Source organism: Nicotiana tomentosiformis, chromosome 3 (assembly GCF_000390325.3).
Source record: "Nicotiana tomentosiformis chromosome 3, ASM39032v3, whole genome shotgun sequence".
Taxonomy (NCBI): domain Eukaryota; kingdom Viridiplantae; phylum Streptophyta; class Magnoliopsida; order Solanales; family Solanaceae; genus Nicotiana; species Nicotiana tomentosiformis.
In genome coordinates, this window is record NC_090814.1 from 6,950,061 (window position 1) to 6,975,579 (window position 25,519).

Sequence of the window (25,519 nt, forward strand, 5' to 3'; positions counted from 1 at the left end):
ACGAAACTACAAGAGAAGTGCGAAAACTACCGACAATAATGTCATATCGTCTAGTCAGCAAGGAACTCGGAATAGGAGAATACAAGACTAGTACTAAAACTACTAATACGACTAGAAGAGGCTCTCGACTACCTGTCAACCCACATCCCTAATCATCGACCTCTACACCTCCCTATCGAGGGTCATGTCCTCAGTAAGCTAAAGTAGAGTCATGTCCTTCCTAATCACCTCTCCCCAGTACTTCCTAGGCCTCCCTCTGCCTCTCCTCTGACCCGCTACGGTCACACTCTCGCATTTCCTCACCCAGGCATCGATGTCTCTTATTTTCACATGCCCGATCCATCTCAGTCTCGATTTCCGTAACTTGTCTTCCACATGGGCCACACCCACCTTGTCCCTAATAACTTCATTCCTAATCCAGTCCTTCCTGGTATGCCCACACATTAATCTCAACATCCTCATCTCTGCTACTGTCATCTTCTGGACATGAGATTTTTTGACTGGCTAACACTCGGCTCCATACAACATAGTCGGTCTAACTACCACTTTGTACAACTTGCCCTTAAGTGTTGGTGGCATATTCCTATCACACAAAACACCAGACACAAGCCTCCATTTCATCCATCCTGATCCAACACGATGCGTAATATCCTTGTCAATCTCCACATTCCCCTGAATAACATACCCAAGATACTTAAAACTATCTCTCTTGGGGATGACTTATGTCTGGTTCCTGCGTCCCAATACTGAACTTGCACTCCAAGTATTCAATTTTTGTCCTACTCAACTTAAAATCTTTAGACTCCAGGGTCTGCCTCCACAGCTCCAGCTGATTGTTAACCATGCAGCGCGTCTCATCGATTAGCACTATGTCATCTGCAAATAATATACACTATGGCACCTCCCCCGAATGTGGCGTGTCAGCAAGTCCATCGCCAGGACAAATAAAAATGGGCTAAGAGCTGAACCCTGATGCATTTTCAATTGGTATCAGAGCTAGTCTTACACTTTTTGTTTAACAGCTTGTGAGAAAAGATCATGGAAAATCAAGTAATTGTTGGAGCACTCTTTCAAGAAGGAACATCGCAAGTTAGGCCACCATATTTCAATGGACAACACTTTTCTTACTGGAAAGTGCATATGAAAATATATGCAAAATCCTATGATGTCAAAGTATGGTGCGTTATCAAAAAGGGGAACTATCCACTACCAGCAGCAGCTCAACCATCTGCTGATCCAGAAGATATAGATGAGTACACAGATGAGCAAATGGCAGTTGTTCAGGTTAATGCTAAGGCACGAAATTTACTCTATAATGCTATAAGTGGAGAGGAATATGAGAAAATCTCAAGTTGTGATACAGCTAAAGAAATATGGGATAAACTGGAAGTTACGTATGAAGGAACCAGCAAAGGGAAAGAAACTCACACTCACATGTTGGTTCATGACTATGAACTCTTCCAGATGAAAGAAGGAGAATCCATTGAGGAAATGTTTGCAAGGTTCAGCAAAATCATTAACGATCTAAAAGCTTTTGGTAAACCATACTCAAGTGGTGATCAAGTTCGGAAAATTCTAAGGATTCTACCTACCACTTGGTAGACAAAAGTAGTTGCACTCGAATCACAAGATCTAAACAAACTTTTATATGATGAGCTTCGAGGAGATCTTATAGCATTCAAGAAAACTCACCTCAAGAAAACAAACCGGGAAGAAAAGAAGAAAGCAGTTGCCTTCAAAGCAACAACTGAAAGACCAGAAAATGATATTGATGACGACCCAGAAGCTCTTGAAGAAGAGATTGCCATGGTACCAAAGAGACTGGATCCAATGTTTCAAAGATAAGGTTCAAAATTCTCAAACTTGGAGAAAATGCAGTCAAAGCCTTCAAGGAAGTACATGACAGGATTGATGGGGTGACAGTTTCAGCCAATGCCAGCTTTGAACATTTGAAGGAGGCGATTTGCAATACTCCTACTTATTACTTGCGTCGTTAGTTGTGGAAGTTTCAAACAATCTCTTTTTGCTATTTTGCTATTTTGGACTGGATAACCAGTCGCTAGATATTTTTCTTTATTTTTGCTTAACCTTGCATGCCTATAATTTGTAAATATTTGCCTATGATATGTCAGTTTCTACTTAATTTCAACTGTATATATGCATATCCCCTCTTTGCTGATGTCAAAAAGGGGGGAGAAAGAAATTGTACATTGCATGACATATAGCAACTCCTGTAGAGGGGGAGTCGACTGAAGTATAGGCAGCTCTTGTTGAGGGGGAGTCGACTGAAGTATAGGCAGCTCTTGTTGAAGGGGAGTCGACTGAAGTACATACAGCACCTGTTGAGGGGGAGTCGACTACAGAGAAGTAAACTGTTGTTTCTATATATTATTTTTGTCATCATCAAAAGGGGAGAGATTGTTAATTATGAGTTTGAATGATGAAAAATAATATAACACATGTGGTGCAGGATCACAAGGAATAAAATAAAGGAATCAAGAAGCAATACCATTCAAGAATAGATTAAGGAAACAATCTATTACCGGGAGCAATGCAAGGGGAAAAAATCAATGATTAGAGATGAAAAAGGAAGAAGCAGCGGAGATCGGAAGAAGAATTAATCAATGATTCAATAAATGATTGACGGAAGCTATTACAGAAATGTCCAGAATCAAAGGGAAACGAGATAGCAAAGGGCTGCACTGGAGATCGTTGAAGTCAGAAATCAAGGGATCTATTGCAAATCACTCAAGTAACAAAAAGATATGCCTAGCGGATGAAAATCTTGTCAAGACCACAAATCAAGGAAGATCAACGAAAACTTGACTTTATTCTTGAAAAGAATCAATCTATGATTTCTTTCAAGGATCAACTCCCTTGGGTTTGCAATCTCTCAAGCTTCACGTCATTCAAGAGTCAAATAGGCCTCACGAGGTATATATATATATATATATATATATATATATATATATATATATATATATATATATACATATGTTCCAGACTTGAAGAAGATATACTTTGATCAAACCAACTTAAATCTCTTTGTTCTACTTCAAATAAAATACTGTAGTCTGCTCTAGATTTCTTGTGTAACAAAGAAGAGAAGAGAGAGAGAAAAGAACACTCGTGAGGCATTGTATCAATTATAGAGAGAAGAACGAGTGACAAAAGTTGTTGGTGTATAACTACATCAACTCATCTGTACTAAGCCATTTCATACTTGAAAGAGATCACCCTTGCAACCCAAGGGTACTGGACGTAGGATTTACTCTGAATCTGAACCAGTATAAAAATATATTATGTCATTTACTTTCTGCAATTTATCTTTTTCATTTAATTTCTGAAAAGCCCAGTCGACTAGAACTCAAATTAGTCGACTACTGCGAAAAAGAAAAGAAAAATCACAATTCACCCCTCCCTCCCCCTCCCCTCCCCCCCCCCCCTCACACATTCAGTAACCCCATTATCACAGGAAAATAGTATGAGTCTCCTCCCACAGTCCTCACATGAGTCTTTGCTGCATCATACATATCCTTAATCATCCTAATGTATGCTACCGGAACACCACTAACCTCCAGACATCTCCACAAAATCTCCCTTGGGACTTTATCGTAAGCTTTTTCTAAATCGATGAACACCATATGTTGGTCCCTCTTCCTCTCCCGATACTGCTCCACCAACCACTTCATAAGATGTTCGAACGCTCCGGTATGAAACTGAATTGATTCTCCAAAATAGACACACTACTCCTCACCCTCCTCTCCATCATCCTCTCCAACACTTTCATAGTGTGACTCAGTAGCTTGATACCCCTAGAGTTTTTATAATTTTGGATATCACCCTTGTTCTTGTACAACAGGACCATCAAACTCCACCTCCATTACTCGGGCATCTTCTTAGTCCTAAAATGATATTAAACAATCCAGTAAGCCACTCCAAGCCTACCCATCCCACGGCCTTCCAAAATTCTACCGGAATCTCGTTTGGCCCAGTCGCCCTGCCTCTACTCATCTTTCGCATTACCTCCTCAACCTCCTCAACCTTAATATGCCTATAAACCCTAAAATTACGTCGGTTCTCTGAGTTCTCCAACTCGCCAAGCACAATGTTCCTGTCCGCATCCTCTTTCAAGAGTTTGTGGAAGTATGACTGCATCATGCGCCTAATGCACGCCTCTTCCACCAATACTTTTCCATCCTTGTCTTTGATGCACCTCACTTGGTCTAGGTCCCGAGCCTTTCTCTCTCGAACCTTGGCTAACTTGAACAATCTTTTGTCACCGCCTCTGCCCCCAAGTTCTGCATACAAGTGTTCAAATGTTGCGGTCTTAGCCGTCGTGACCACTAGTTTTGCCTCTTTCTTAGCCTTCTTATAACACTCCCTAAGCGTCCTCCTCTCCTCCTTGTCGGCGTTCTCCACTAACTTCATATACGCCGCTTTCTTGGCTTCTACTTTACCTTGAACCTCTCCATTCCACCACCAATCATTTTTGTAACCCCTGGAGAAACCCTTCGTTACCTTTGTGACCCCTAATACAAAGTTTATAAAATTAAAGATACTTTTTTCATGTAAGCTAAATATATCCAAAGTAATTCTTTGAAATGAGCAGCGAGTAGGGAGTAAAGAAAAATTCTTATTTATCAACAATGAATTATAATGAAAGCACTTATTTTCTTTCATTTTTATCTCTTTATAAAAGAAAGAACTTTGATATCAAACGAATTCCAACAAGTTTTATATCATAAATTGTAAAATGGGGATCCTAGATTTAAATAGTTTCCAAAATTAAAAAAGTGATATACTCTTTAGAATAGACTAGAAAGGAAAGTGTGTTACAGAAATGGGATAAACAGAGTATATATTACTCCCTCTGTCCTAATTTGTTTGATGCATTTCGAATTTTTAGAGTCAAACAAATTTTTCTTTGACCATAATTTTTTCATATGCCTTTTAAATATTTCAAACTAATAATTATTATGACTTATAGTACTTTTGATGTAGTCTCCATATATGTAAATTTTATTTCAATAAATTAAAGATCTTATGTCCGAATTTACGGTCAAATTAAGAAGTTTGACTCTCGAAATCCGAAATGCATCAAACAAATTGAGAGAGGAAGTGGGTACATACTTGTCTGCCCATAAAGAAAGAAAGAGAGAACTCAAAGAGCAACTACAACCTATCTCATATTTGGTCGCCCTGGATCACAAACTAGAAATTAATAAGATAGCTGTCTGAAAGCTAAGAGTAGCTACTGGCCTGAAAAGATAGGAATTGGGTCTATAGATCCAGAAAAATGAGGTGGAATTGCTATTGAATCAGATGTTCGGGAGGGAAAGCTTGTTTGAGCTAGTCCGTCTTGCATTCATTGGTTTGATTTAAACATCGAATGAGACCACATTATTCCCGTATCTATTATCGATAGATATAAGATCAACTTAAAAATTTTGGAGGATATGAATGTGGGATAAAATCATTTCTTAATTACAAACTTTTGAAAGGGTTATAGATGGTAGTGTTTAAGATACACCACCAGTCATTGACATTAATAAATGTGTTAAGAAGGCCGAAAATAACTTAGAAGCAGCCATGATGACATTATATTAGTTTGAACCAAAATATACATTAGATGGTCTCTACCATTGATGCTTTCCTTTATCCATAGGTGGCAACGATACCATCTTCACTTTCCAAGAGAAATTGGTATGAGCATATACTCTAATACAACATAGATATTCCAGCAAGTACTGATTAATCAAGGTTAAAAATCGAACACTGTGGGTATGTTTGGTATGAAAGAAAATATTTTTCAATTTACCCATATTTGGTTGACTTAAATGTTTTGAAAAATATTTTTCTCATGAACTCATTTTCCTCCAATGGGAGAAAAATATTTTCCCTATCAAAAGAATGAAAAATATTTTCCGAAATTCTTTTTCAACCTTCCCTACCATATTCCCATCCCAACCAACCCCCACCTTCCCTACCCTATTCCAAAAGTATTTTCTTTCATTTCAACAAAATGATATAGTAAAAAGTATTTAGTATTTCTTTTGATGATGTGGAATATTTTCTTTCATTTCAATCTTTTCATGACGTAGAAAAGGCATTTTTTTTCATTTCAATAAAATGACTATTTTTCTTTTCATGACGTATAAAAAGTATTTTCTTTCATTTCAATATTTTTATGATTTAGAAAAAGTATTTTATTTCATTTCAACAAAATTAATACTTTATTTTCATGTTGTAGAAAGAGTACTTTCTTTTTCAACAAAAAAAAGAGTATTTTTTTTTTGAGTTATGGAGCATAAATTTTAACTTTGTTTTGTATAAAAAGTAAAGCATCACATTAGTTCTTTTAGATTTGTGTGAATTTTTAAAAGAATAATTAAATTCTTGAAGAAAATAGAGTCCTGAAAACTTTGGGTATTTGAGGGGGGAGCACTAATTACCGAATCAGTCTTTGAGTCATCCTAATAAATCCTCGTAGGTAATGCTCTTGGTTTGCCTTCCATCAGTATATCAGCCTAAGGCTTCGCTCTATTACATGTGTTGTAAGCTTTCCAATCGGAAATATGGGGACTTGGGGGAAGGGGTGAGGAGAATAGCATAAAAAATTATTTTCCTAAAAAATATTTTCTACTCTCTAACTAAACAGTAGAAAATATTTTCAAAAAATTATTTTTCACTCACCAACCAAACAAGAAAAAATAAATAATAAAATCACTCACTTTCCATGTTTCGTACCAAACACACCCTATGTCAATATAAATTCCAACTATTCAATAGCATTGAGCAGCCGCATCAATAGCAAAAGCATTATACAGAGGGACTAGTTTATACTTTTTTATCCATGGCAGCGAAAACCTCAGTTGTCTTGCTTTTCATGGTTTTTGCACTTTGCTTCTATCTCAGCACCAGTGAGTCAATTGAGAGTCATGTTGAAACTCGTATGTCCACAATATATCAATCTTATATTCCTATGGTATTGAGTCTATTACAAACGAATATAATACGGTTTTTAATTAAGCAAGACTGTTAGGTATATTTCTATCCTAACCGTGAAATCGTTTCCCAAGCCGCGGGTTCAGAAACAAGCTCTCTTTAATTCTACTCTAATCTAAACATGGTTTTCCCACTAGCATAGATAGTAGGGTGAATTGGTAGCTACTACATTTCACAAGTTAAAACTAGAATTAAAGAAACAACCATAAGATGATAATCCGAATTAACGAAGATGTAATTAATAAATATTAATAATCATGTCAACCACAACCCTAGAAACTAGAGTGCTTAGCCACTCATGTTCGTAGTAATAACTTACCAAGTATTTTGCATAAACAAATTACAAAGAAATGATGAAGGAATGAATAACTCGATGATTTTCTCCTCCAAAGAATGTTCCCAACGTCTTCTCTCCTTAAAAAATAGTCTCCTTAGGTCTAAAGTGTGTCCAAAGTCAGAAAAAAAAGGTTTATCCATGTATTTATACCAAGCAGGGTTGGGCCTAGACGAAATCTCCCTTTCCTAACCGAAATAGGAAAACTTTCAAACTTATTGCTTTTCATGCGTCGCATTGTGCGTCGCACTAGTGCTTTTTCCTGTCAGACCAAAAAAACCCAGTCTCTGAACTTTGAAAATTTCTGACATAAAATTACACTAATGTGTCGCATTGTGCGTCGCACTAGTGCATTTCTTCAGCAGTTGCTTCTTCCTTGAATTTTAACTTCCAGAATTGATCATCTACCCCCGAACATGATCCCTGCTTAATCTCTTGGGCTTTTACTCAGATTTCAAAGCTCCAATAGCTCGAATTAGTTCCACAACATCTACATAACTCGGAATCGCTCCTACAAGGCATAAAATACATAATAAGTGCAAAACACTAACAATTAAAGCTCAAACACAATTAAAGTGTAGTGAATTAGAGTGCAATAAGCGATTAAAATACGAGATTATAGCCTACCATCACCACCCCATACTTTAACCATTGCTCGTCCTCGAGCAATCCAACTATACTTTACAACAACACGGCCTCTTTAAACAACTCTCATAACTCATCACACCAAGAATATTTAAAATAGATTAAGCACTTTAATGTAACATCCTCGCCTCAAGATTTGACTCACAAGCACCACGTATTTTTAACAACCCGTTCACTTACTCTAACACAGAGGTCAATGACATTACTTTTCCTTCATGAATCAAGTACCCTCACACAACAATAGAGAGTAGTTCCATGCACAATAAAGTTTAAGAACAATCAAGAACTCAAGATATAGAGAATTCTCCCACTCTCAGAAACAACATTCATATGCCACAAAAGATGCACCATAGGCTTGCCCATAGTGTACTACTCTACTAATTGAGTTCATTTAGTCAAGGATCAAGTAGGACTTTATTTGGTTGTAATGTAGGCTGCAGGACGGGTAGGATACATTTAGATATAAGAGTGATTAAACCTCCCTAAGCACTTTTAATACTTACCATTTACCATTAAAAACCCCACAATTAGGTCAAACCAAACTCCATCTTCACATCAATATAATATACATCAACTCCCTACTTCTTTAAGCACAATTACATCAAGAGTTATCACTTATCAAGGAATATTTGCACAATAATACAACTAAAAAAAATTCTTTTCTTTTTCAATTCAAGTGGCTCTTACTTTTTCAAGACAATGCACCTTTCTTCTTATTTCAATAATTTCACTCAAAAGCCAAACCAACACCTCACACTTTAACTTTTACAAAGTTCATAACAAATTTAAGTGCTTCCGGGAGGTAAAAGGTTCAAATTGATGGTCAATTCAAATAAATGGGTAAGGCTTATAATGTGGTTGCCAAAGAAATAGGATAATAGGCTCAAAGGGGTTAACTACGATATATAACAATTAGGTGGATAAAAGTATATAACTGGCTCAACAAAAAAATGCCCATATCACTTCCTAGACTGACCAAAACTACAAATTCGCTTTGCAAATACACGGGGCAAGTTCTAGACATCAAATGCAATGCACAGAATACACAAAAACCTCACACACACACCTAGCACATAACTCACTCAGGATTGGACCCATCTAGATACTCTAGTCAAAGCAGTTAAGCCAAGTTAAGATCATACAATTTAAGGTATTGATACAAGAGTCAAAAAAAACTAAGCCTAAGCATCACAACTAAAGCACTCACTATTCTCAAGGCATAACAAAGTCAAGAGATATTGCTTCAATTCCAATCACAGCGCAAGGGTTCCTACATCAAATGCAATGCACAGAATACACAAAAACCTCACACACACACCTAGCACATAACTCACTCAGGATTGGACCCATCTAGATACTCTAGTCAAAGCAGTTAAGCCAAGTTAAGATCATACAATTTAAGGTATTGATACAAGAGTCAAAAAAAAACTGAGCCTAAGCATCACAACTAAAGCACTCACTATTCTCAAGGCATAACAAAGTCAAGAGATATTGCTTCAATTCCAATCACAGCGCAAGGGTTCCTACTCCTAAAAATAATTAAACTAACTACACCCAATTCAAACAAAACCCTTGGAAAAGAACCACAACACAAAGAAAAATCAAGGGGTAATTACTACACTGCTTACAAGAGAAAATCTTTTTGTCCTTTTTCTTTCGACTTAAATCCCTCAAGAAAATTGTCTAGGAGATCTATCGTCGGGAAAAGTCCAATTTTTCTACCTTTTTCCCGATTTTTCTTAGGAGCTACTAACATTTTTCTAACATACTACTACTAATTATCTAGAGAAATTCTCCCATGCCACATTTAAAGGAGTGCAGTGTCCCTAATGCACAAATAAAGCAAAACAATACGAGGGTGGACAAGAAAATCTTTGAAAGGCCAAAGGACAAAGCAATAGCGGCTTACAGGGTACTCATACTTCCCCTAGGTACGGTCCTTTGTGTGGGCACCCCACACTTAGTTCTCACCATCTAGCTTGCTTTTGCACTCTTCCAAAGGCTTTTCTTCCTATGCTTGTAATCCTACAAAATAAAACAACACTACAAAAATAATATAAAATAAAATAAAATAAAAAAGCAGTAAAGCTGGGTTGCCTCCCAACAAGCGCCTGATTTAACGTCGCGGCACGACACAGAATCTCGTCTAATCATTGGCAAGTAACACCTTCGACTTCTGACGATCAAAGTCACCTCCATAATAGTGCTTTACTCTTTGTCCGTTCACTAAGAACATTCTCTCGCCACCTACGACGCGCAGCTCAATTGCACAATGTGAGGTGACTCTCACTACCTCAAACGGGCCCGACCATCTTGATTTGAGCTTCCCCGGAAAGAGTCTCAACTTCGAATTGAACAAGAGAACCAATTGGCCCGGTTCAAACTCGCGATGGTGGATATGCTTATCATGTCAGCGCTTGGTCTTTTCTTTACATTACTTGGCATTCTCATACGTGTGCAAGCAAAACTCATCAAGCTCGTTCAATTGCATCAACCATTTTTCACCCGCTAATTCTGCATCAAAGTTCATCTTCTTTATCGCCCAATAGGCCTTGTGCTCAAGTTCCACCGGTAAATGGCATGCCTTCCCATAAACCATCTTGTAGGAGAGGTTCTGATTGGAGTTTTGTAGGCGGTCTGGTATGCCCATAGAGCATCATCAAGCTTTGCAGCCCAATCTTTCCTACTTGCACTAACCGTCTTCTCTAGAATCTGCTTTATCTCTCTATTTGACACTTCAACTTGTCCACTAGTCTGAGGATGGTAAGCGGTCGCAACCTTGTGTTTGACCCCGTATTTCGCTAAGACATTGTCCAATAGCTTGTTATAGAAATGGGTGCCCCCATCACTTATCATCACTCTGGGAGTGTCGAACCTTGTAAAGATATGCTTTTTCACAATGTTGACCACAACCTTAGCATCATTGTTAGGAAGAGCAATGGCCTCCACCCACTTAGACACATAGTCAACGGCCACCAAAATGTACTTATACCCATTGGACAAGGGAAACGGTCCCATCAAATTAATTCCCTACACATCAAATTTCAACCTCCATAATACCATGCAATGGCATCTCATGCCTTTTCGTAATTGTTCCTGTTCACTGGCACCTATCACATCTCCTCACGAACTCATGGGCATATTTAAACAACTTAGGCTAATAGAAACTCGATTGCAACACCTTGGCTGTCGTTTTGTCACTCGCATGATGACCACCATAAGGCGACGCATGACAGTCATGTAAGATAACATTTATTTCAGATTCGGGCACACATCTTCTCATTAACTGATCGGTACAAGATTTGAACAGAAACGGTTCATCCCACACATATGATCTCACATCTCGCAAGAACTTCTTTTTAGCATGAGTTTCAAGATCATGCGGCATTTCTCCACTTGCCAGATAGTTTACAAAATCTGCATACCATTGCACCTCCCCAGCAGTAACGGCCAACAATTGCTCATCCGGGGAGGTTTCCTTGATGACATCTCCCTCAGCTACATGATTTCGAGTTTCTAACCTGGACAAGTGATCAGCCACTTGATTTTCTGTTCCTTTACGGTCTCGGATCTCCAAGTCAAATTCATGTAAGAGTAAAACCCAACGGATTAGCCTTGGTTTAGCATCTTTATTTTCTAACTAATACCTGATGGTTGCATGGTCTATGTAGACGATGACTTTGGTGCCAACCAAATAGGCCCGAAATTTATCGAACGCCCACACTACAGCAAGCAACTCCTTTTCTGTCACAGTATAATTTATTTGATCAGGAATGAGAGTCTTGCTTGCATAGTAAATGGAGTGAAATAGTTTGCTCCTCCTCTGGCCCAATACGGCCCCAATTGCACCATCACTAGCGTCACACATCAGCCCAAATGGCTCATTCCAGTCAGGAGCCACTATGATTGGTGCATTCACTAACTTCTTTTTCAGCTCCTCGAATGCTTTCAGACAATCATCGTCAAACTCGAATGGCACATCCTTCTCTAACAACCTGCACAAAGGAGAGGAAATATTTGAGAAATCCTTTATAAATCAGCAATAAAAACTTGCATGTCCCAGAAAACTCTTAACTCCTTTCACTAAAATCGGTGGTGGAAACTTTTCAATTGCTTCCACCTTAGCCTTGTCAACTTCCAGTCCATCTTTGGACACCTTGTTCCCCAGCACTATACCTTCACGTACCATAAAATGGCACTTTTCCCAATTCAGTACCAGATTAGTTTCCTCGCACCTAGCAAGCACTTTAGCAAGATTGGTCAAGCATTCATCAAACAAACACAGAAAAATCATCCATAAAGACCTCCACAAACTGTTTCACCATATCTGTAAAAATAGTCATCATACACCTTTGAAAAGTCACATGTGCGTTACATAACCCGAATGGCATTCTCTTAAATACATAAGTGCCAAAAGGATGTAAAAGTGATCTTTTCTTGATCTTCTGGGGTAATAGCAATCTGATTAAACCTCGAATAGCCGTCAAGAAAATAATAGTATTCTTGTTCGGCTAACCTGTCAAGCATTTGATCAATGAAGAGGAGAGGGAAGTGATCTTTTCATGTAGCATTATTCAACTTCCTATAATTTATGCATATTCGCCAACCAGTCATAGTCCTATTTGGGATTAATTCATTTTGCTCATTCACTACAACAGTCATACCCCCCCCCCCTTTTTAGGTACACATTGAAAAAGTGTTAGAAAAATGAGAAGAAATCGAGCCACTTAATCACTTCTTTTCTTACCACCTCTTTTATGATTGGATTTAGGCGGCGTTGATGTTCTACTCTAGGCTTGTGTCCCTCCTCCATGAGTATTTTGTGCATGCAGAATGCAGGGCTAATACTCTTTATGTCAGACATTGTCCAACCAATGGCATGCATGTGCTCCCTCAGCACCCTTAAGAGCTTTTCTTCCAGCAAGTTAGACAAATGAGAAGAAACAATCACATAAAAAGTGTTAGAGCTTCCAAAATATGCATAATGAAGATGAGATGGTAAGGGTTTAAGTTCCAGTTTTGGGGCCTCCTCAACTGAGGGTTTAGGGGGCGGGCCGATTAGCCTATCCAGAGGCTTAAATTGGGATCTTTCTCTGATGTATTCACAAGATGCATCCAGAATTTGCAACATCTCCTCAACCTCTTCTTCAAGTTCCAAGTGATTGAACAACATCAATGCATTTTCTAGTGCGTCTTCTTTAAACGCACTTAGCTCTACGGCTCGTTCATTTATCTCCACCACAGAAATCATGGCCAGGACCTCGTAATGACGAGGTAACTGAATGGCTCGATATATATTGAAGACTGCTTCGTCCACCCTCATGATCATCTTACCTTTTCGGACTTTGATAATTGCATCCCCAGTGACCAAGAGAGGTCATCCCAAGATGATAGGAACTAACTCATCAGCCTCATAGTCCAGGATGATAAAATCTGCAGGGAAAATAAACTTCCCAATCTGTAGCAAGACGTCCTCAATTACCCCCTCAAGATAAACAAAAGATCTATCAGCTAACTGTAGCATCACCGTGGTGGGTCTCGAAGCTCCTAAGCCCAATTGTTTGAACATTGACAACGGCATCAGATTGATACTTGCACCCAAATCACACAAGGCTTTACCCATATCAATTTCACCAATCCTCACGGGGATGGTAAAACTACCCGGATCCTTAATCTTTTGTGGAAACTTATGTTGAATCATGGAAGTGCACTCCTGAGTAAGTGCGACGGTCTCAAACTCATTTAACCTCCTTTTATTTCCCATTATATCCTTAATATATTTTTCATATTTTGGGACATCACGGGGCATGTCCACCAAAGGGATGGTCAAGTGTATCTACTTCAGCATATCTAGAAATTTGTAAAACATGTGGTCATCATTCTTCTTTCTCAATCTTTGAGGAAAAAGGGGGTGGCACCCTCTCTGATATATGCTCAGACTCTGTTTTGTTTCTCTCATCTATCTCTATAGATTTTGGCACTCTTTCTTCTTCGAGCCCAGATGACTTCTTTTTCTTCTTAGGCACTTCTACCAACTCTCTCCCATTTCTCAACGTCACTGCATTGACTTGAGGATTTTTCTCTGTATCACTTGGGAGAGCTCCAGTAGGTCTAATATTCTGATTGTTAGCCATTTTCCCATACTGCCTCTCTAGATTTCTGAACTCTGTGTGCAATTGTTGATTTTCAGCCATAACTTTCTGATTGTCTATCAAGAGCTTTTTCATTATGTTAGTCAAACTCTCTTCTGCTTGCTGTGGGAGTTTAGGTGGCTGGTTGTAATTAGCTTGAGCCATGTTATTCTGATTTCCACCCCAAGAGAAGTTAGGATGATTCCTCCAGTTCGGATTGTATGTGTTACCATATTGAGCATTTTGATTCATCGGCCCTCTAGCTTATTGCCCCACATAGTAGATGGATTCAGGATTCACGGGGCATATGTCACTTGTGTGACCTTTACCACATAACTCGCAGCAAGCAGACATCTATTGCACATGTTGCATCTGTTGTGCTTTGTGCATTGTCATTTTATTCATCTGATTTGCTAATCTCGCTATATCTGCCCTCATGGCTGAGAAATCATCAAGCTCAATTACACCTGCTGCCTTTTGTTTAAGTGCTCTTCGTGGTTCCCCATCTCCTTGCCAATTATTATCATTAGTAGTGAAATTGTTTAGCAGGATCTGGATTTCACTATACGGTCTTGCCATGCAACTCCATATGCTGAGTCAAGATGTATCTTTGATGTCTCATCCAACCCATTAACGAAAGTGTGACCCAACACCTCACCAGTCTGAAAATGATGTGGGCAGTCTCTGAGTAGCTTCTTGTATCTTTCCCAAGCTTGACGAAGAGTCTCGCCATCTCGTTGTTGAAACCCAAGAATCTGGCTCCTCATCGACTTTGTCTTCTTAGTGGGAAAAAACTTGATTAAGAATTTTCATGCTAGATCATCCCAATTGTGTATCGAGTTTGCGGGCTCCTTCTGCAACCATTCTTTGGCTTCCCCCAGCAGTGAAAAGGGAAACAGCGTCAGTCTGACATATTCTTTGGAAACATTCGGATAATTATAAGTATCCGTAATTTCCAAAAAATTCTGAATGTGTCATTGTGGATCTTCATAAGATAGACCCACATACTACCCTGTGGACTGAATCAGCTGTACCATGTACTGTTTGAGCTCAAAGTGACCCGTGATATCAGGCTTTACTATAGCCTAAGTCATATTAGCAAGATTAGACCTTGCGGCCTCGATCACTAGTCGCTCTTCATTACCTGCCATCTCAAGTGGTTGAGGTTGAACTACGATGCCTAACTCTCCTTCTGTTCTAGTTTTGGCTTCAACTTCCCTCCTTACCCTGTGAAGTATTCGTTCTATTTCAGGATTAAGAGGAAGGAGGTCGTTCGCACTTCTACTCCTCCGCATTCAAGAGAAGAGCATGCGTTATCACAAATAAAGCAAACTAAAAATTAAAACTTGAACAAATAATGAATAAAAGCTTAACTTAAATAAACAATCAATACTAAGTCTCCAGCAACGGTGCCAAAAACTTGTTAGTTCCCCAAGTACACGCAAGTATACGTGGTCGTCAAGTAATAAAGTGACTCAAAAGTCGGATGTCGAACCCACCGAGACTTAGATGAATCGTTAACTAAGCAAACTAAAATCAATTAACTATCCAAGATAATCAACAATGTTATTTATCTACTAAACTACTTTTGCAAATATTGAACAAGTAATTAACTAATTTATCAGGGATGCAAATGGGTGTTTTGGATTTTACTTAGAGGAGTTGAAGATTCCAGGGTTGTGGTCGGTTTATCAATCCTATTAAGTTTAATAACCACATTTGTTAATCCAGATTATCAAAGGTTGCTAATTGACTGGATCGTTTATATGAATAGCATGTTCCCACAGTACTACTCGCATGTTCACAATATATTAATCCTATATTCCTATGGTATTGAATCTATCACGAACGAATATAATACGGTTTTTAACTAAGCAAGATTGTTAGATATATTCCTATCCTAACCGTGAAATCGTTCCCCGAGCCTCGGGTTCAGAAACAAGCTCTCTTTAATTCTACTCTAATCTAAATACGGCTTTTCCAAGTATAGCATAGATAGTAGGGTAAATTGGTAGCTACTACAATTCACAAGTTAAAAGTAGAATTAAAGAAACAACTATAAGATGATAATCCGAATTAACGAAGATGTAATTGATAAACGTTAATAATCATGTCAATCACAACCCTAGAAACTAGAATGCTTAGCCACTCATGTTCGTAGTAACAACTTTTCAAGTATTTTGCATAAACAAATTACAAAGAAAAAATGAAGGAATGAAGAATTCGATGATTTTCTCCTCCAAAGAATGTTCCCAACGTCTTCTCTCCTTAAAAAATAGTCTCCTTAGGTCTAAAGTGTGTCCAAAGTCAGAAAATAACGGTTTTTTATGTATTTATACCAAGTAGGGTTGGGCCTAGACGAAATCTCCCTTTCCTAGCCGAAATAGAAAAACTTGCAAACTTATTGCTTTTCATGCGTCGCACTGTGTGTCGCCTCGTGCGTCGCACTAGTGCTTTTTACTGTCAGACCAAAAAACCCAGTTTCTGAACTTTGAAAATTTCTGACATAAAATTACACTAATGCGTCGCACTGTGTGTCGCACTAGTGCACTTCTTCAGTAGTTGCTTCTTCCTTGAATTTTTACGTCCAGAATTGATCCTCGACCCCCGAACACAATCCCGGCTTAATCCCTTGGACTTATACTCAGACTTCAAACCTCCAAATATCTCGAATTAGTTCCACAACATCTACATAACTCGGAATCGCTCCTACATGGCATAAAACACACAATAAGTGCAATACACTAACAATTGAAGCTCAAATACAATTAAAGTGTAGTGAATTAGAGTGCAATAAGCGATTAGAATACGAGATTATAGCCTACCATCAAATGTCCTTACCCTGATTGTTCTTGCATGTCCGACTCAACGGAAACAGAAGGCCATTGAACAAGCAAATGAGATATGAAACCTCCTCTATTTGAAAATAAGATTTGTCAATGTCATGGATTAATGAATGTTTTCTAAAACAAAAAATGTTACTATATTTGCTCTCGTGTAAAATAAATTGTGGTTCTTTGTAACACAGAATAAGTAGTTGTACTTCTGTTTCGTTGCTATAAATAAATAATAATACTTCATGTTTGCTTTCATGAATATTGTGAATCCTATGGTATTGGCTATTTGCCTCGCTTCTTATTGTTCAAACCATGCTCTGATGAAACAAATTCTTATAACCCTCCAGATTATTCGACAGACGAATTAGTTTTGCACTTCAATCTTATCCTACGTTGTTAGAAAATCGACGACTATAATATTTTTGATAGTGGAAAATAGAATAACAAAAGTTTTCTGAACAATCCAGTTGGTTTTCCACCGAGGGCATTGTCATAAATGCAATGGGTTAATTGACAAATATATGATGTAAATTTACTACATAATTGTCCTTTTAACTCTAGAAGTATGCCATATTTCCTAGTTTACCTTGAATCGATCAAAGAATGCATATACATAGACAAACAAGAAACATTTTTTGCTTGCCAAGCCTTTTTCATTTGATGACATATCAAAGTAAAATACTAGTTATTTCTTTCATTAAATACCTATTGGTGTTCAAAAGTTCCTTTTCGAAGTCCTGGAGAGGAAATGCATCTTGAGTTGACGATAGTGCAACTTGTCAGATATATTGGGTCATATAGTATTTTTCCGTTCTCCGAATGCCTGATTGAATTGAGTACAAAATGTCACAGGTTCAAATCCTATCATCCCTACCTATTACTGCTCCTTTGAGCAGTAAGGAGGGACTATATAGTAAACTAATGTCATAAACTATAAAAATATTTCCTTTTCGCCATATTAGGAAAAGATTTCTTGTATACTCCATGTGAACGCTATAGGAACTAGTGTCAACATTTCATCTGTTACCAATTATCATCAGTTCTTTTTTAGCCACAAAGCAAATACTTAAGCGTTTCACAGTCCGCATGAAAAGGGAGGAATAAAGAAAGAAAAAATGTTATATTTCATCAAATTCTACTTCTTCATAGCTTATTGGCCACAGAACACTTCCATCAGCAAAGGAGTGAACACAACACAAGAAACTGCACGAAAGCAATTATTTCTTCTTTCCTTTTGCTATCTAACTCCGTTTCAGTAGTAACAGTTACAAAATAAAAAAGGCCAAATGAGCTAATTAATAATTAGCCATAGATTGCTCTGAAAATCAAAGTCATGCAAAACAAATAGTCTTGATAAAGGGCAAAAAAGCCAATGGTGGAAACAGGTAACAACGATTTTATCACATGAAAATTTAGATCTGTGATCCCAGTGAAACGGTTGCTTCAGTGCTCCCCATCCTGTGACGGACGAAAATTAGAAAGTTGAAGTAAACATTAGAACAAGCATATAAAATTGAAAGTAAACCTTAGTAGCAACACAAAAGCATAACTTCATGGCACAGAATACAAACTCCACCTTTCCATCTTTCTAATATGGGTGATGTCTAGGTCAACATGTGCGCAACTCGATTATTCCACCGGGTACCTGGTAGCTCCCACCAACACAGGCACCAGATATTATAACTCTGCCCACCAAGGTTAGGCAGATGGGAAGAAACCACCTACTATTTCTTGCCTCCACTAGGAATTAAACATGAAGCTTCATGATTCTCCCCGTACTTCATTAACCACTAGGCCACACACCCTTGGGTCCCTTCCATTCTCACACTCCAAGAAAAAAGAAACAGTGCGCTCAAGAAGGAAAAACAAACTAAACATGTCTATCAAGATGAGTATAGTACGTAGACAACATAAAAGAAAAGGTAAGCTATCATGCCACAGGAACAGATGACAAAATCAGAATGCAGTGCTAGTAGAGCCCAATACATCCTAATATACATGGAAAACAATTGGGCTACTATTAATCAGCAGTAGCATTTCTTATTAAAAGATTACAACAAATATGCCTCCATTCTAAGCTAGTTTAGTTGGTTATATAAATCCTCATTATCCATTTCGCTCCATTTAAACCCCTAACATCGAAATACTCAATAACTTGGGGTTTCTCAAAAACTGAAGGTTCTCTATATTTTTCTACTATATACGAATCTCTAAATAGAAAAACTCATTGCAATACTGGAATCAATGCAAGTGTACCAACCATAAATCAAACTAGTTGGTATCGCCTACATGGATCTTTTGCTTCCATTAAACAAAAGACCGGTGCACGAAGCATCCCGCAACCACGCAAGGAAGGCAGCACCTCAGAGGGATGTTATAGAGGTTCGCAAGCGTCAGTGACTGAGTCCACGGCTCGAACCCATGATCTATAGGTCACACGTAGACAAGTAAAACGTTGCACTAAGTTCCCCTTCATTGTGTTCAATATTTTGTAAAATCTGCTTGCATTCACAGATATTTGAGGCAATTTTTTCCACGTGATCCTAAGTCTACCCATCGCTTTTTAAGTTTTAACAACTTCAATATACATGGTTTTACGCCAAAAGATGGTGCCTTTAGAGGTCCACTTACAACATGACCGCATCATCTCGAGAGACCTCTCAATTTAACCTCTATTGCGTTATCCGTATCTTCTATTGGATGTGATAATTTTAATCTTGTATAACCTTTTAGCATTGGCATTTCTACAATGCACTTATCAAACAATTTGAAAAAGGGAAAATATGAGCAACAATTTTTATACTCAACAGGACGGCTAATGTTCAGCAGACGGGAACAAAATCTACAGTTCTACATCCCCCTCCCCCCGGAAAATAGTACAGATGTCTGGATTTTCCCCCCTAGTAAAAGTAAGTATTCGGGTTCACCCTCCTGTACACTGTCTGTTTTCCATTCCCTTCTTTGACAAGGCGCATTTCTTTTCCCATATCACAAAGGTACTTATACTAGAAGACACCTTTCGTTGTTACTTTAATCCAAAACTTCAATGAAATGAAGTAGGACGAAGGAAAGGTGATTACCACTTCCTTAATGATCCTGAGAAAGGAAGGAGAGGAATAAAAGGAAATTCTATATAAACGATGGAAAATAAAGGAAAGGGGAGCAGAAATGGATGCCGCTGCCAGATCAGTTGTCAACTATCTCCTTGCAGTGCAAGGCAGGGCAAATCCGATGCACCTATCCCTATCACCAACCCCAATTAACTGCCTAAAAAAATCTTATGGGGTAGAATTTTTATTGCAGCATCGCTAAAATTCTTCAGGGTTATTAAAGTTAGAGAACAAAAGAAATTGTTAGCATAAAGGGAGCAGTTTTTTGATAAGTACATAAGGGAGCAGTAAGAACTTCACGTGAAAATGTTATGTTGTAATTACTTAATATCAAGAAAATAAAGGTGCCAATTCTGGCTGTGGCTGTGATGGATTTGAGGGACAAGGTGGCCGTACTCCTCTCATGTGGACAGGTTCGTTTGGACAAAGGTACGCCAAGATTCTAGCAAGATTTCAAATGTACTGTGAGGAGCTAACTAATATATCTATATCCACTTACTAAACATTTGACATGAATAACAAGAAATAAATGAAGAGTCTGATTGACACAGGGCACTAGGAAAATGACAGCGCTGTAACAGTTATGGACCGTTTGGACAGTGAGGTATCATTGTACCTCTGTAATAATCACTTAAATACAGAAAATTAGAGAACCAACAAGAAAAGATGGTTCAGTTACAATCGATCCAGCTGATTCCTTGTAGGCTGTAGCATTCGCCATATCTTCCCCAGATTAACTTCCGAACAATAATCCGTTTTCAGTCTTCAAGAATTGAAATTTCTATTCTAGAAACAATTATTCTTTTATCAATAGCAGAACAAAATCAATTGCCACAGCCAAGGAAGACACGCAGAACAAGTTATTCATACAAGGGGTTTAAATTGTCTGAAAAATAGGGATAACAACATTATATTTGTGTAGGATTACAGTAGTGTAGGGGGTGAGTGTTTGATTTCAAAATAAAGGAGGTGTATTTGCAATTGAGCCATATTACAGGGGTGCTTACTGTAATTAACCCCAAAATACATAGTTCTAAACTGAAATACCAAATATTTTAACCATCTCTATGCAAATATATAAGATAGCTTTGTAGCTCAACATTGCAAGCTAGCATCTTGCTTCATGAACAACAGAACAAGAAAGTGGTAACAAATGAAAGCCTTTAAACTTTAAAAATGCACCAATAAATGCTACCTTCTACCATTCCCTGGCCCCAAAACAATGGCACAACAAGGGACTTCTCCCCCCCCCCCAAGAAGGGGGGAGGATAAAACAAAGAAAGTAGCATAATTACACAACCATCATCTCCAACCTGAATATTTCTGTCTAGCCACAAGAGAACAGTTTCACACAGCTTATAGAAAAGAATACTGAGCATTCACTGAATATCATCAAAGATGGGCAAGCCTATTTATATTTCCCTTACGTATTAGCTTGGCAAATAGAAATAGAAATAGATGCAATGTACTACCTTGGTAATAGGAGCCTCAGAAACATTAGCAGTTAATTTTCCAGGATATCCACCAAATTTCTGAGAGCATTCCGTGTATGCAGATCCTAGACCTGTCCCAGCACCAAATGCCGTTGATGCCCAGCGTGTCACAGGACTCCCTAAGATGACAATCAATGAAAATGAGTCAACTTACTACATTATCTGTCTAATATATATTGGACAACACTTGGAGAAACACATCAAAGAAGAAACAACTCTATTCATATTATATAGATTGAAAAAAGCTGCAAGCATGGCCAAATCAATGCCTAGACATACAACTACCAAAAATTTCAAGAACAGAATGGGAGATTGATTATCAAGACAACAGCAAGCAATATTACAAAAACAACTATTAAGCTACAACATTATCAAGTCGACAGCATGCCATAATACATTAAAAGAATGTAACCTCTTGTATGCTAGGTTACATCTGTTCCCTTTTCGTCTCTGCATCCAAAAACTGTCCACATAGCTAAGCTTCAACAAGAACTACTTCTTCAAGTTCTCCCTCTCTTTTCTTTTCTTTTTTTTTTTTTTTTGTTTGATAAAGTAAGTTGTTTCATTGATTGGCATCAACAAGATGCAGAGATTACAGAAGTAGATATGCTAGCTCCATTACAAAATCTGGTAAGACCCTTCATGATAATGGCTAGTCTAGAGTGAGGGAGCTCACAAAATCTAAAAAGACAGTAGAACTATTTACATAGGACTGGTTGGACCAACAAAAAAGACTACACAGACATCTGCCTTGATTCTGAATGGTTACGTTGTGTTTATGGGAACTTGAAGAAGAAGAAGAACTACTTCTTCAAGTTCTCATAAACACAATGCGACCACACAGATTTAAGTTAATAAGAAACCAGCTCATAATCCATCCAATGCTATTTTCATCAAAATCACTGCTCGTTACTGCTCTATCCATACACTTCAATTCTGAACGTTTTTTTAATGGTAAGTCATTCTTCAATTCCGACCTTCATTATTGAAGGATTTAGTTGGAAAATTGCATCACATGTATAATTTATTTTGTTCTTTTTTTACACGGAAGGATAACTTTATTGCACCAGAATGCACCAAGCAGGTGCAAAATATGTATGACATATACAACATGTACAGCGTGAAGACAAAAGCTGGCAGGCTAAAAGCTATTACTTCAGCCTCAGTTTGTTCGCTTAAATAACAATGGAACATAATTGCAAGAAAGCCCCGTTTTGTCATTCCCATAAGCATCCATGCAATTCATAATTTCCACAATCACTAGATCACACACACAAGACTATGCAAAAGAACAGCTGGAGTTTTAACCAATGCACCGGGCTTAACAAGCAAAGTTATGTGACAATACTAGTGAGCACAAGAGGCTGACAATACTCTTGTCTAATTAACCATTACCACACAACACAAATTCAAAAACCCATTTCGGCATTTCTCAACTTCATCCCTCCAAATCCCACTTTTCACAATACTAACATCACACGAGCAAACTAAGCAAAAGCGCAGCTGAAGTTTCCAACTAAGAAGACAGTAACCAATGAAACAAAATCCATAAATAATACAAGACCAATTTATATGCGTGTGTAAGTGTATCAGAAATGATATAATGATACAAGACCAATATGTGCGTGCACGCGTGCACACACATTTCCATTTCTCAGTTACGATACCAATTCCACAATCACCACATCACACAAAAAAACTAAGCAACAAAACTTCTCCAATTTCCTTAAACAGTATTAGAGGGGGGGAAACATAAAAGCATTTCCACTACTGTGGTAAAATAACAGAAGAAGCTGGCAAGCAAAAGCTCTTACTCCAGCTTCAATTATCTCGGTACAATCCACGTAACTATAATATTTCGAAAATGAAAAAAGACACCCATTTCAGCATTTTCCCAATTTCATCCAATCAACACCGATTTCATAATGATTAGGTCACACAAACGATACTAAGCAAAACAAAAAACCATAGAAACAGCATAAAGGCAAGTCAAAAATTGTGAGTTTGTGAAAAAAAAAAAAGGAACTCACGGAAGAGGAGAAGACCAGCAAAGCCACCGATTAAGGAAAAGTAAGCGAAACGGCGAACCCCCAAATCAAGACAAGCGTCCCACTTTGCGTCCAAATTGTATTGTGGAGGAGGTACAATTGCTTGTTCTTGCTTCTTCTCTTCTGCCATTGCTACGACAGATCTCTCTTTCACTGCGTATTAGGTTTCAGTTCCTTCTATTAGATCTTTGATGAACTTTGAGCCGAGGGTTTCGTTTTTCTGTCTCTACGCTTCTTTCTGGAGAATATACGAGTCTTCCCCAATTTTCAAGTTCTTGGCTCAAATAGTCCCTTAAGTTTAGTGATATGTCTATTTCCCTTCTCTATTTTCATTGTATCACTTTTAGCACGGACAAAAAACAATAATAATAAATATGCAGAGATCCTTTTAAATTTAAAAAAAAAAAAAAACATTTTTATTCAACTGACCAAATATTTAAGCGGATCTTTAAAACTACCGGAGATGTCACGTGACTTTTACATGATCGAAGTAATTAAAAAAAAGACCGTAATCGAGATTAAGATTTTATTCTACAATCTATTTTTCCTCCAATAAATAAATAAAAATCCAAATGATAATTCCTGCAAAATTAAACATATCTATATTAATAATGAAAATGGACCTTGATCAAAGAAAAATTGAAATTGGGCAAGAAACCCCCAATTGTCGTTGTTTTATAGGTTAGTCACATATAAGAAACATAACATCCTTGTTATTTCTAAATGATTCATATGAGAATTTCATCAATTGAACAAAAAATACTCAATTTTGACGAAGTTAAGGATCATATGCTCTCAAGAGTCAAGACAGTGGTATAAAGACGAAAATAGACTAAACACTTATTATAAAGCTTTTGACAAAGTTAGCCGCTCGTCAAAACCTATAAATAACCGCCTAGTCCACAATTGCATATTACAACTTGTAGCAAAAAATAAATAAATTATGTTAACTAGTATATCTGTGCCGCTCGCCCTCCCTAGTCGCCAAAGTCCAAAATTTGGCGATGGATCGCCACTTCTCTAGCAGTCATTTATTGATTCTCCTTCTTGCACTAAGCAATTTCTTCTATCGGATTATCGTGTCCGTTGGAAAGTTTTCGATTGTACTTCTTTCTTTTTTTAAATTGAAGAAATCATGACTTTCGCAAAGAAAGAGTATGAGTTTCCGAAGGAGATCGGAATTGGCCCTAAAAATCTAGGTTGTTATGTCAATGGCACGTGGAAAGCTAGTGGCTTCATTATCTCCACTGTTAATCCCGCCAACAATCAGGTTCTTAATTTTTATCGATTTTAAGTTTTTTTTTTAATATTTAAATTATACTACTGGATAATTTAAAGCTATTTTGTGGATACAGACTATTGCTTAAGTTGTAGAAGCTTCTGGCCAAGATTATGAGGAAGGCATGCAAGCTTGCTCTGAAGCAACAAAGATAATTTGGTTCAGAATTCACCTGCTAAAGTAATGTTTATGATCTTGATGATGGAGATTTTATTCTTCTTAGTTTCTGCCGCCATAAAAGATCCTAGAAATCATTTTTCTTGTAACCTCTTTCTTTTATGTGTATTGTTAAGGAACAATTGTAGTTTGGTTTAAAACAAATATCTAGTATACAATTTTAAATAATTTAATTTCAGTCCCACCATTAGTATATATTTACATGGATATTTATGTATTTCTTTTGATAAAAATAGATTTAAATAGTGGTATATTACAAAAATATATACAAAATAGAATGTCACTATGCAAAAATTATACAAAATAGACTGTCACTATACAATCTATATACAATAGACTGTCACTTTACAAAATATATACAAAATAGACTGTCATTATACAAAAAATATACTAAATAGACTGTTACTATATAAAATATATACAAAATAGACTATCAATGTACAAAAAATATACTAAA

The 25,519-nt window shown here is 37.5% G+C and overlaps 3 protein-coding genes across 3 annotated transcripts; 1 reads left to right on the forward strand and 2 right to left on the reverse strand.

Moving 5' to 3' along the window:
• The first annotated feature begins 1,038 nt into the window (after window positions 1–1,038).
• LOC138907307 (uncharacterized) lies at window positions 1,039–1,602 on the forward strand. Its single transcript, XM_070197900.1, has one exon. The coding sequence runs from the start codon at window positions 1,039–1,041 to the stop codon at window positions 1,600–1,602; it is 564 nt and encodes a 187-aa protein (XP_070054001.1).
• An 11,762-nt stretch (window positions 1,603–13,364) lies between these two features.
• On the reverse strand, window positions 13,365–13,751 carry LOC104109705 (uncharacterized). Its single transcript, XM_009619051.1, has one exon. The coding sequence runs from the start codon at window positions 13,749–13,751 to the stop codon at window positions 13,365–13,367; it is 387 nt and encodes a 128-aa protein (XP_009617346.1).
• A 4,408-nt stretch (window positions 13,752–18,159) lies between these two features.
• Window positions 18,160–23,886, reverse strand: LOC104109700 (MICOS complex subunit MIC10-like). Its single transcript, XM_009619047.4, has 3 exons — window positions 23,589–23,886; window positions 21,538–21,677; window positions 18,160–18,413 (listed from the first exon to the last, which is right to left on the reverse strand). Exons 1-3 carry the CDS (start codon window positions 23,734–23,736, stop codon window positions 18,399–18,401), a joined length of 303 nt encoding a protein of 100 aa, XP_009617342.1. The 5' UTR covers window positions 23,737–23,886; the 3' UTR covers window positions 18,160–18,398.
• Window positions 23,887–25,519: the final 1,633 nt, after the last annotated feature.